General features: G+C 39.0%; 1 protein-coding gene across 2 annotated transcripts; it reads left to right on the top strand.

Annotated features, from left to right (window-relative positions):
- Positions 1-346: 346 nt before the first annotated feature.
- On the top strand, positions 347-9,936 carry idh3b (isocitrate dehydrogenase (NAD(+)) 3 non-catalytic subunit beta). 2 transcript variants are annotated; one of them, XM_034121837.1, is made up of 11 exons: positions 347-418; positions 2,148-2,321; positions 3,748-3,868; positions 3,966-4,026; positions 4,104-4,236; positions 4,782-4,915; positions 5,019-5,121; positions 5,237-5,383; positions 5,574-5,668; positions 6,460-6,520; positions 9,413-9,936. In XM_034121837.1, exons 1-11 carry the CDS (start codon positions 377-379, stop codon positions 9,488-9,490), a joined length of 1,149 nt encoding a protein of 382 aa, XP_033977728.1. In that variant the 5' UTR covers positions 347-376; the 3' UTR covers positions 9,491-9,936. The 2 variants fall into 2 exon arrangements, with proteins under 2 accessions (XP_033977728.1, XP_033977727.1); XM_034121836.1 differs by lacking the exon at positions 9,413-9,936 and adding an exon at positions 7,560-8,871.
- Positions 9,937-11,267: the final 1,331 nt, after the last annotated feature.

The following is an 11,267-nucleotide window of genomic DNA, read 5'->3' as shown; positions in this document are numbered from 1 at the left end:
TTGAAGCTTTTTATTTGTGTTGGTATTTCAATACTTTTTTCATTTCTCAAAGCTCAGCTGTTTTCTATGTTTTAGTCCATGGCATGGGGATTTTGGGCCAAGACTGGCTATGTAATAAGACTGTGTCAATATGTTTTTATTGTCTTTATTGAACAAGGACCATGCATTTTTAATCTCAGTTTGAAGCATATGTTAATGCTTGAAGGCCGTGAAAGCCATGTAAATTGAGGACCGGTTTTCAACTGCTTTCTGGTCTGCAGAAATGTCGTGAAGCAACATCTCCTCTGTCCACTTGGAGGCAGACTCGTTTGCAGACTGCAGCTCTACCAGTGCGGCACCACCGAAGAAGAAGCTCAGTTGCTGCGTGACTGTAACGATGGCGTCCGCCTTGAGAGGAAGCTTGGTATCATTGGTCAAGGTGAGCACAAAGATGATGTTTACAATCTTATTTTACATATAAATCGGTAGGAAAGCGGTGGAAATACTTGAAGTTGTATAAATTAAACTCAAGAAATACGTTTTCTTTAGCTGTTAAAGAGAGGGTCGGACTGGCTTGTGTCATTCATGATGCTAACCATGAGCCGCCTTCATTCACACTGCTTTTAAAATGTTAATCTTTTCAGATTAAAAGTGGTTGTGTGGCTCCACCTGGTTTTGTCAGCTGGTCACCAAGAAAATACATCTCTGTGGCTTGTCAAACAATGAAATCCTCATGTTGTTTATAACGTTGTTGTATCTAGTGAGACAGTGAGCTAACGTCACTTAGCTATCCCAGTTAACCCTGAGATGTAACCTTTATGAACATAGTGTCAGAGGTGGAAGAAGTACTCAGATGTTGTACTTAAGTAAAACTAACAGAGCAGGAATACCCTTCTAAAAGAAAAGGTCCTGCATTCAAAATCTTACTTAAGTGCAAGTACAAAAGTATTGGCATCAAAATATACTCATTATGCAGATTGGCCCATTTCAGAATTATATATATCATGTGTTTTGATAATAATTATTGATGCATTAATGTGTTTATCAAAGATAGTAAAGGTGCAGCTAGTTTGAATGACTTTGTATAGTTCAAGGTAGCTTGTGGATTTACTCCAGGCGTAACTAAAGTCTTATTAAAGTGTTGATTCAAATGAATATCATTAATCCAAATCTGCAAATTAACAAGAGGAATGTAGTGGAGTACAAGCACACTATTAAGCTCTATTTACCTCTTCCTATTTTTTGTAGTGCGGTAGAAGTACGAAGTAGCAAAAAATGGGAAGGCTTAAGTCCCTCAAAATTCTACTTAAGTACAGTACTTGAGTAAATGTGCTTTACACCACTGCATAGTGAATCATCAACTGTTTTGAAAAGCACATTAATGACTGTTGACCACTTGGTATGATGTAAATTATGCTTGTGGTTTTTTAAATATTTTAGTCATCTCCAGTTTTCTCACTTACCAAATTCTTAAGTGTCAGTGGGAGTCATAGGATGTTTGTCACCTAGATTATCAGTTCTCATTTAAACATGACAGCTGATGTAAAGTGTTTATTTGATGTATTCCCTTTAGCTCTCATTTAACCCAGAGGTAAATGGCTGACTGTCATTGAAGAATCGATCCTCCAGAAACATGTTTGGAGAGATACAAAAAAAAAATCTCTGCCCGCCTCGATGTTATCTAATCAGATGGGTACACTTGTGGCTAACAGTGTTCGCTGTCATTAAAACCCTTTATCAAATTATAACAGTATTTAACGTTAAATTGCAATATCAGTACATATCGGGATCTATATCATTTTCTGGAAAAGCAATAAACTCTTTGAATAAATTAACTGGACACTAGGATTGTCTGTTTTTCGGCTAATCAGGCCAATTTGATATCTGACATTGGCTGCCATACTGTGGTTTACATTTCATCGCTCAAGATTAATCCAAGGGGTCAAGATAGGATTATAGGAAATGAAAGTAAATAAATAAAAACATTCTTGTATTAAAGTAGGGGTCTCAACTTTTTTGAGTTGATGATTACCAACTCAAAAAAGTTGGTAATCATTATTATTACCAGAGATATTAAAGGGACAGCTATTACTTTATGTCTGGGTAATATCATATTGTTTTAATGGTATACCAGCCTTTTAGTAACTGTGTCTTCTCCCCCCCCCCAGGGTCTGAGCGGCCCCCAGTGGCAGCTGCTGGCCTCTCGTCCACTGAGTGTGTCTGCTGCTCTCTGTGGCCCCGAGGCCCCCCCGGCCCGCGCTGATGCCACCTTTAAGGTCACCATGTTGCCAGGGGATGGAGTGGGACCTGAGCTGATGACGGCTGTCAAGGACGTGTTTAAGGTACAATGAAATGTATTGTATTTGTTACTAACAAGTAGCAGATTGTTTTTGCAAACATCAGAATCAAAATACTTTAAAGGGGACCTATCATGCAAAATGCACTTTTGTACATCTTTTATACATGAATATGTGTCCCCGGTGTTCCAGGGAACTCACCAAGTGTCAGAAAACACAACCCTCTCTATTTTCCTCCATACCCAAATCTCTAAAAAAAGGGGCTGCAACGGATCTGATAAAAACTGATCCAGATTTGAACACTGTCCTGACGTCAGGACGGTGGCGCTACGGCTATTGGGCCAACTCTCCACCTATCAGGGGAATGTGGGGTTGGGCCACGGCCGGCCATTGCCGCTCGAAAGCGCTGGAGACGCTGTAGTACATATACCAGGCCTGTAAGTGGCGCTGTAGTCTGCCACAAAAGCAGTGAAGAAGACTTCCCGCGCATGGTTACCATGGTTACCCTTCTGTTTATTCTCCGCTGCCTGTGGCTTTCTTTCTCCCTCCCCGAGGCAAGCGTTTGCTCCCGCTGCTTTAATTCAATGCAATCCCTCCCCGTCGAGGCAAGCACTGTAATTCTCTCCGCTTAGTCCACCAGCAGATGACAAACACCCACCTCTCCGCCTCTTCCAAGGAACGAGGGGACCGTGCGGCAGAGTTTCAGTTAGGTTTTCTTTTGCCGGTCAAGATGTCCGTTAAAGTTTAAATCTTCCGGACAAAATTTGAAAAGTGCCGGTCAAAGGTCTTCTTTGTTATTTATTGAGCTTTAAAACAAATGAATAACGACTCTATATAATAATAGGCTATAATAAAACACGTAGGACGGAGATCTATTTTTCTCCCCCTCTTCTGACTTGATCAGAGCGGCTCCCCTCTCCTGCAGGGGGGTGTGGTCAGCTGAAGCTCACAGAATCAGCCCCCTGCAAAAACAGTGCTGGAGAACAGCACATAGAGCGAAATGAGGCATGGCTAAAATGCATGATCTGTTTGGTATTTTGAAAACAGAAACGTATAAATATACCTTATATAGGTATGGCCCTACAATATATCATTTAAATATAGCATGATAGGTGTCCTTTAATTATGCCAGGGAACATTTTTTTTTTTTTTTACAGCTGCCATAAAATCAGAATACAAATATTTATATAAGGAATTAAAGTAAGAATTTGCAATTAAAAGGTTAAATAAAATCTAATAAAACTTTTATGTAAACATAAGTAAGATGTCCAATAAAAGTTAAATAAAATAGAATAAACATGTTTATCTGTACATAATAAGCTAAACTAAAAATGTATATATTGTACTACAATTTATATTATGTCTGTCTGTCTGTCTGTCTGCCCACTCTGCTCAGTTTAGGCTCATTCTGCCTTTATAAGTTTGATGGAAATGATGTTGAAGTGGATTTTCTTTTCTGACTTGTTCCCAGGCAGGAGATGTCCCGGTGGAGTTTGAGGAGTTTCGCCTGAGTGAGGTGCAGAACATGGCCAGCGAGGAGAAGCTCGAGCAGGTTTTAACCTCCCTGAAGATCAACAAAGTGGCCATGAAAGGTAGCTATGCTTTTCTGTCTTCTGTCATAGTTCAGCTACACAATATCAGTTGATTTTAAAGATAATTAAATCAACCTAACACACATTCTTGCTCCAGGAGTAATCCACACACCCATGGAGTTCAAAGGGGAGCTGGCTTCATATGAGATGAGACTGAGGTAAAACTAGGAATCAAATTAGGCATTTGTGTGTGTTTATGTGTTTCCTTCCTGATTTTATTTGTTCCGTTCCCCAGGCGTAAGCTGGACTTGTTTGCTAACGTGGTGCATGTGAACAGCCTGCCGGGCTACAGCACCCGCCACAACAACCTGGACCTGGTCATCATCCGCGAACAGACCGAGGGCGAGTACAGCTCCCTGGAGCACGAGGTAAACAACACCCCTGCTCCCTGCAGTCAGTTCAGGAAAGACAGTGGTTTCAATGAAAAATAAAAGTTGTTTTTTTTGTCTTTGGTGAGGGAGTTTTCCCTTGAGCACAGAGAGATTTGGTCAGCATTAAACAAGTATAACAACAGATATGACTCACTGTCAGAGGTGCAGAAATGTCAGTGTCTTTGATTCAAGTTATTCCTAACTACTTCTCACTCATAGGGGGGCATAGTGTTCATGTCATTTTATATAATGACTTTTTGTCTGTCCTACAGACTCGGTTTCAAGAGTTTGTTAGTAGTGGGACCACTTACACCTTGTCTTCCCTGTCCACTTAATGGACCTTAAGACTAAAGAAACTATTTGCAGTAAAACAAACCACTACATGTACATTAAGATCAAAATGAATCTGTTGTGCAAATGAAAAGAGATGGACAAGTGAAAAATGCTTGTAATGTATTTTCTTTATTTGGCCCTGTTGTTGTGTCAATGCTTGAATAAGAATGGCTGTATTAAAATGTGGGTACCCTCTCCTTGCTCTGCAGAGTGTGCCGGGTGTGATCGAATGCTTGAAGATCATCACCAGAGTGAAGTCTCGGCGCATTGCCAAGTTCGCCTTCGATTACGCCACCAAGAAGGGACGTAGCAAGGTCACCGCTGTTCACAAGGCCAACATCATGTAAGGGTTCAGCACAGCTCCTTGTTTGCTTCAGAAAAACTCATATTCCTTTATTTGTTCCTAAAATCGAATTGATTTGTCCTCATGTCCTGTCTTATTACAGGAAACTAGCTGATGGCCTGTTTCTGCAGTGCTGTGCTGAGATTGCAGAGCTGTACCCCAAAATCAAATTTGAGACCATAATCATTGATAACTGTTGCATGCAGGTACATACAGCCTCTCAATGAATTCCTCCAACTTAATCTTTAAATAATTGGCTTGTTTAAGTGTCCCTTTTCAATTTCTTGTTTAAACTTCTCATTGTCTCTTACCGTACTGCAGCTGGTGCAGAACCCGTACCAGTTTGACGTGCTGGTGATGCCCAACCTGTATGGGAACATCATTGATAACCTGGCAGCGGGGCTGGTTGGTGGAGCGGGAGTTGTTCCTGGAGAAAGCTACAGTGGAGAGTATGCTGTGTTTGAGACCGTAAGTTTAAAAATTCATATTGTTTTTTAATGTGATTCATACGTTAAATGAGAATGCATGGCAGTAAATGGTATTGTTGCAGTTAAAAAAAATAGCTATATCTATTGACATAGTCTAACTATTGGTTCAACTCAACCTTTCTGTGTCACTTGGTGATGGAGACGTCTTGTGGCTGTCTGTTTTCTTTCAGGGTGCGCGCCACCCCTTTGCACAGGCTGTAGGAAGGAACATTGCTAACCCCACAGCCATGCTGCTCAGTGCTGCTAACATGCTCAGGCACCTCAAGTGAGTCAAATGTTTATGTTGTGTTTTCAGAAGTACAACACATTTCCCACCACACCTCCTAATCCTCGGTCCTGGTCCACATTCAAGCCTTAAGCTGCCTTCTCATGATACACAACTGGCTTAAACCGCTAGTTTAATTTCTGTAGTTTCCTCCCTTGTTAGCTTGTACTCCTTCATACAGCTGTCATCTTATTGGCTGCGCGTCAAAGGTCAGCGGCAAACAAGGTCAAAGTTGAAATAATTTTAACTCACCGACAATCTGAGCCGTATGTGAGGCAGAGGGTAGCGCTTCCGCCTAATCAGGTCAGGTTGCACTGCTCTCTCTATTGAAAAATGTATCTTTAGACAGCCTTAAAGCAGAAGCTTGAGAAAAACCAGCAAGCAAAAGTTAGCTAGATTAATTATCCAACTAAATAAATCCCAGCACCTTCCTTTAGGCCTGCGCTTTTTCACATTACCAAAGCATTCTATGCCAACTTTTTTAATTATTTAAGTTTAGTATTGCAGACTTTATTTTGTGATGGTACTGAACCATGAGTTTTTAGTGGTGATGAGAAGCGGTACAAATGCCATCCAATAATTTAATGCACAAATAATTGGACAGGCTTATTAAAAGTAACAACAGCAACACTTTTAATGCTGTCAGGATTAAAAGATGGTGTCAACAAATATTACTCAAATGATTCCTAAATGAATGGCTTACCCTAGGTGTGACTAGGTCTGAATGTTGACATGTGTACAAGAACATCAGCAAACCTCCCTCTTTGTCCCTGTTTTTTTTTTTAATGCAGCCTGGAATATCACTCCAATATGGTGTCAGATGCTGTCAAGAGGGTCATCAAGCAGGGCAAGGTAAGTTGGTGTGTGAGTGAGAGAGAGACACACCAGCTAGGACAAAACTAACACTATTATCAGGGAATGAGAGAGCAAATGAAAAGGTGCTTCTTCTTTAGAAATGTGAAGATAACCTTGTTTACCCTCAGAATGTCTTTCTAAATGGTCATGTTGCTTGTCAGTTTTGTGGGTCAATAACTAATCTCATATGTGTGTTATTAAAAAGCAGGTGGTTAGGAAAATAAACAATGAAATATAATTTAAAAGAGCAATGTCACATTTATGTGATATATTTTTGGGGGAGCTCAATAGCTCAGTCTGTAGGGACAAGGCTTGGGAACCAAAGGGTCGCTGGTTCATCCCGATTGGTTCAAAATACAGAGTTTGGACTGGTAGGAGGGGCTTGTTCCTAGAGTTAGGAATAAAGGGATTCATTTCCCCTCTGGAATAAACATTTTTTTAACTAAATCTTAAAAAATCAGTTGAATATCAGCAATAACACCAACACTTTAAGTGTAATTTTAGCAGTTCTTGACCCACATATGACTTCATTTAACAACCTGCGAACTATGAGTTAGTATGTTAGAGAGCCTTTGATAACTGACTTTAAAAATGTATTCATGTCATCTTATTTTAGCTCTTTTCTGATGCACTGAATTACCAACAACTCATCTCTCCCAGGCAACTGCCTGTTGCTCTTGCTCCACAGTGACACTAACCTGTAACAAACACCAGCATGACATCCGTAAACCTTAATCTCTCCGATTTATCGCTTGGTCAATCGGCTCTAAATCGCATTTCAGCAATAACTTCACTTCATAGTTCTTCTCAAAAAGTTTGTAAAAGCAGTTCTTTGAATGGGGTTAGCATTATATTTGAGGAAACATTGTGATTGTGAGAAATTGTTTGTCGTTTGAAGGCAGAATTTCCCTGCACGTTGTCTGAAGTGCCCTTCCTCTCCCTCTTACCTATCCTTTAATTCCCTCTCCTTCTACCCCAATACCCTGTGTCTGTTCGTCTGTGTGTGTGTGTGTGTGTGCGCACTTGCACGTCCCAGGTCCGGACCCGAGACCTTGGCGGTTACGCAACCACTAGCGACTTTGTGCGTGTTGTTACGGAAAACCTGCGTCACCGACCTGTTCGATAAGATGTATCGCCACACTGCTTCCCTAAATCTGGACATTGTTCTTAACATGAAGTAGACGCATCTCCCCTCTGACATGACATAGTGTCACACAGTTTTTGACAAACACCAGGAGCATCATACTGTATGAGGATTAAACTGTGTGTGCAGCTCATGAGGCTTCCTCTCATGGATTTGGATCATTATATCTATATAATTATTTTCATGTTTACATTCTTCTGAGAGTGTTTTTGTCCTTGTGCTTGTTGCGTCAGCCATTTTACATTACATGTCACTTGTTCAATGCTTTTATCCAAAGCGACTTATATACTCAATACTGTGGGCAATCCCCACAGGAGCAATTTGGGGTGAAGTGTCTTGCCCAGGGACACAACGACATGCTGACTACAGTGGGTTTTGAACCTGTGACCCCCTGATCCGCACACCAACACGCAACCCACTGCACCACACGCCTCCATTTCAGCCTACCTCTCCACTATCATACATTGTTAGAAACGGTCAACCCGGCTGCCTTTATTTACAGATTATATCGACTAATCTTTATTTTCGTCATACTTCACCACCGAATGACCTTAGTTTTATCAAATGTTCTCATAATATCCGCTGTGACCTGATATACAGAATGATAACAGTACTGCATCATGACCCACTTATACTGTAACATTTCTGACCCACAAATGTCTTCGTGTTTTCAATAAAACTCTGTTCTAACATTGCATTGCTGTAAACTAACATCTACATTTTGGTTTAGTAAGTTACTGTTAGGCAAGGCCAAACCCGTCATATGTGTTTTACCTTGAGATTAATAATACAATTGCTATGTTAATATCAATTAAACAAAAAATACAGTACTTTCAGGTACTACTTCATTGACTGTCAACAAACGTTTAGGTATTGTTAAAACATTTGAGGTATTGTTATAATTGTACAGGTTAATAGCTAAAGAAAACCTCTGTGTGACGGCCACAGTGCCCGTAAAGCCAGTCCTGAATTCAACATCAAATATAAAACAAAATATACTGAAGATTATTTGCTTAATTTCATTATTTCTTTGTTCTGTTTTATTTAAACATTATTTCCAAGGTCTCATAAACAAGTTTTGTATCAGATGGTTGATGCCGGTCAAGCTGTAAGACATTTAAACGCTGCTCTACCTCACCAGCGGTCCATGTTTTCGTCAAAATGTGCCAAGATTTCAAAACAATAAAAGATAACGTATTACTCACTGCACTCTTTATTTGAATTTGGGTGCACTCAAATGTTTCTACTTTCTGAATAATGTATACTACCACTAGTGTTAACAGCGTCGTCTTGTCCTTCTTTATTTTTGGTCTATTAAAATAAGTGTCCATTTTGTTTAATAATCCTTTAAGGAGATGTCATGCCTGCATATTAAAGCTTGTTAAAAGTGTGATTAAATAAATAACACTTTTGGACCTTGAATGACATAACTATGGTTGAATACTAAATAATAAGAATGGTTGTTGGACCATGGACAACTGTTTCTGAACATTGATACTTCATCTGATTTAAAGATGTAATTTAAGCGACTGATATATGTAGATTGTTAGCCTCAATTAATGCTGCTAATTATAAAAAAAATGAGAACATAAATAATCTCATGGGCGATACTGCTGATTTCTAAAAGCAGTCCTCTTGGGTGCTGTTTTTAAAGGCTCTCTAACAGGCAGGCGGTGACGCTGTATGTGAACATGTGTTTCTGCAGCTGTGCATATAGTAACAAAGTGTCTTTATGTTTGCAACAGGTGCGCACCGGGGACCTGGGGGGCTACGCCTCGAGCGACGAGTTCACCAGGGCTGTCATTGCTAACATGGCAGTGTAAAGCGCTGTGTTGGCAAATCTGTCAGCTGCTGAGACGCACACAAGGCTTTTTATTTACATCCTGTTAAACTCCTCTTTTGACTGATCTACGCACACAGTTTTTTCCAGGAACAGTTAACCCACATTTTCCATATTAAACACCGTGAAATGCAGGTGAAATGTGCAGCTATAACATCAATAATCTGTATTTTGCGTGTAGCATATTAACCATGACATCTAATGCAAAATGTGGGATGAACCTTATTTCTTTTATGCGAACAAGTTATGTTCCTTATACTTAATATACTGTTCTCTGGCAAGATGCTCTACTATTTTTCTTAATGGTTTAATGTCGGGACATTAACCAGTGGTCAACACATGGTGTACATTATTTATTTACTTCAGGTTTTAGCTCTATTGCTTCTTCATTTATGATGAGATATGAATAATAAATGAGATATAACATCATGTGTGCAAAATCTTTGCGTGAATGTAAATACAAGGCTGATGTAGTATTTAGTAGTATAAGTTAAGTTAATCATGGCGGCTTGTGGCTCACTTGGCACGCAGCATGAGGAGCCCGTATCTAAGCCATATCTCTGTTTCCAAACATATGCACGTCAGGTGGACTGCAGAATCTATAAAAATACTTGCTTTGTGCAGGCTGAAATATGATCCAGAGCTGTGAACAAAGGATTATGTGGAGATGAACCTGAACACAATGTTTGCACAGGGTTTCACTTTGTACATATAGTCTAGAGATGCAATTAATGATTATTCTTCATCATGGTTTGATTAATTAATAATTGGTTTGGATTTAATATTGCTTTTTTTGTCCAACAAGCAATTCAATACCCAAAGGTCTTCAGTTAGATATGATCAAAGATTGAGATATTAACATGTACGGGCTTACAAAATGTCTGTCATGGTAGTAAAACTTCACCATTAAAATGATCTATTTCGATTGGCTTTTAAGGTAAAGGACCTTTCCTGTATGTAAATCAAGCCCCATTCGCTATTGACAAAGTGTATTGAATTTTGATAAAACAATTACAAAAATATAACTGAATACATCTGTAAATGGTACTGTTAGTCACATAATAAAAAATGTATTTAATTTCAAAGCTTAAATGTTATACCAAGCTCAATATAAATAGCTAAAGCATAAAGATTAATATTAGATTGTTCACTTCATCTTAATTATTAAACCAACAATATGTTTTATTAATGCGCTGTTATATTTTCAGTTTTCTGATAACCCTTTTTCTCAGTAACTTGGGTTTTATTTCTGAACCTGATATTTGTTGTTCGCAACAAACTTTATAAAAACCTTCAGCTGTCATCATTTATTTTTAAATGTCACACATTGTTACCATGGACCCCCTCCACTTTTAAAACATGTCATGTCACTACTGTCCCTTTCTACTTTACGCATCCATCAATCCAGTAGTACAGATACTGTATTAATGAACATCAACATACTATTTAAATGTGTCAGATTCCAGAAGTACATTTACTCAAGTACTGTACTTGATTAAAATGTTGAAGTACTTGTACTTTACATGAGTATTTACATTTAATGCTTATTTGTGTATTATGACAATAATGTATTGTTACTTTTACTCAAGTAAAGCATCTGAATACGTCTTCCACCACTGTCAGATTCAGAAAACAATAAAGACAATCTTATATTTAAAGGTCCCCTATTATACTGTTTTTCATCAATATATAATAGGTCTCAGATATATAGAAATGCAGATCATGCATTGTAGCATCCCATAAAACCCTCTGTTTCAAAA

Source organism: Trematomus bernacchii, unplaced genomic scaffold, assembly GCF_902827165.1.
Source record: "Trematomus bernacchii unplaced genomic scaffold, fTreBer1.1, whole genome shotgun sequence".
Classification (NCBI taxonomy): Eukaryota; Metazoa; Chordata; class Actinopteri; order Perciformes; family Nototheniidae; genus Trematomus; species Trematomus bernacchii.
Note: the sequence above shows the minus strand (reverse complement) of the source record. Positions and strands in the feature narration are given on the sequence as shown.

Excerpts from the sequence above, each read along its gene's own strand:
- idh3b (XM_034121836.1), top strand. The coding sequence starts at position 377 with ATGGCGTCCGCCTTGAGAGGAAGCTTGGTATCATTGGTCAAG. Across the intron at positions 3,869-3,965 it reads CAACAAAGTGGCCATGAAAG|GAGTAATCCACACACCCATG; the intron begins GTAGCTATGCTT and ends TTCTTGCTCCAG. Across the intron at positions 4,916-5,018 it reads GTTCACAAGGCCAACATCAT|GAAACTAGCTGATGGCCTGT; the intron begins GTAAGGGTTCAG and ends GTCTTATTACAG.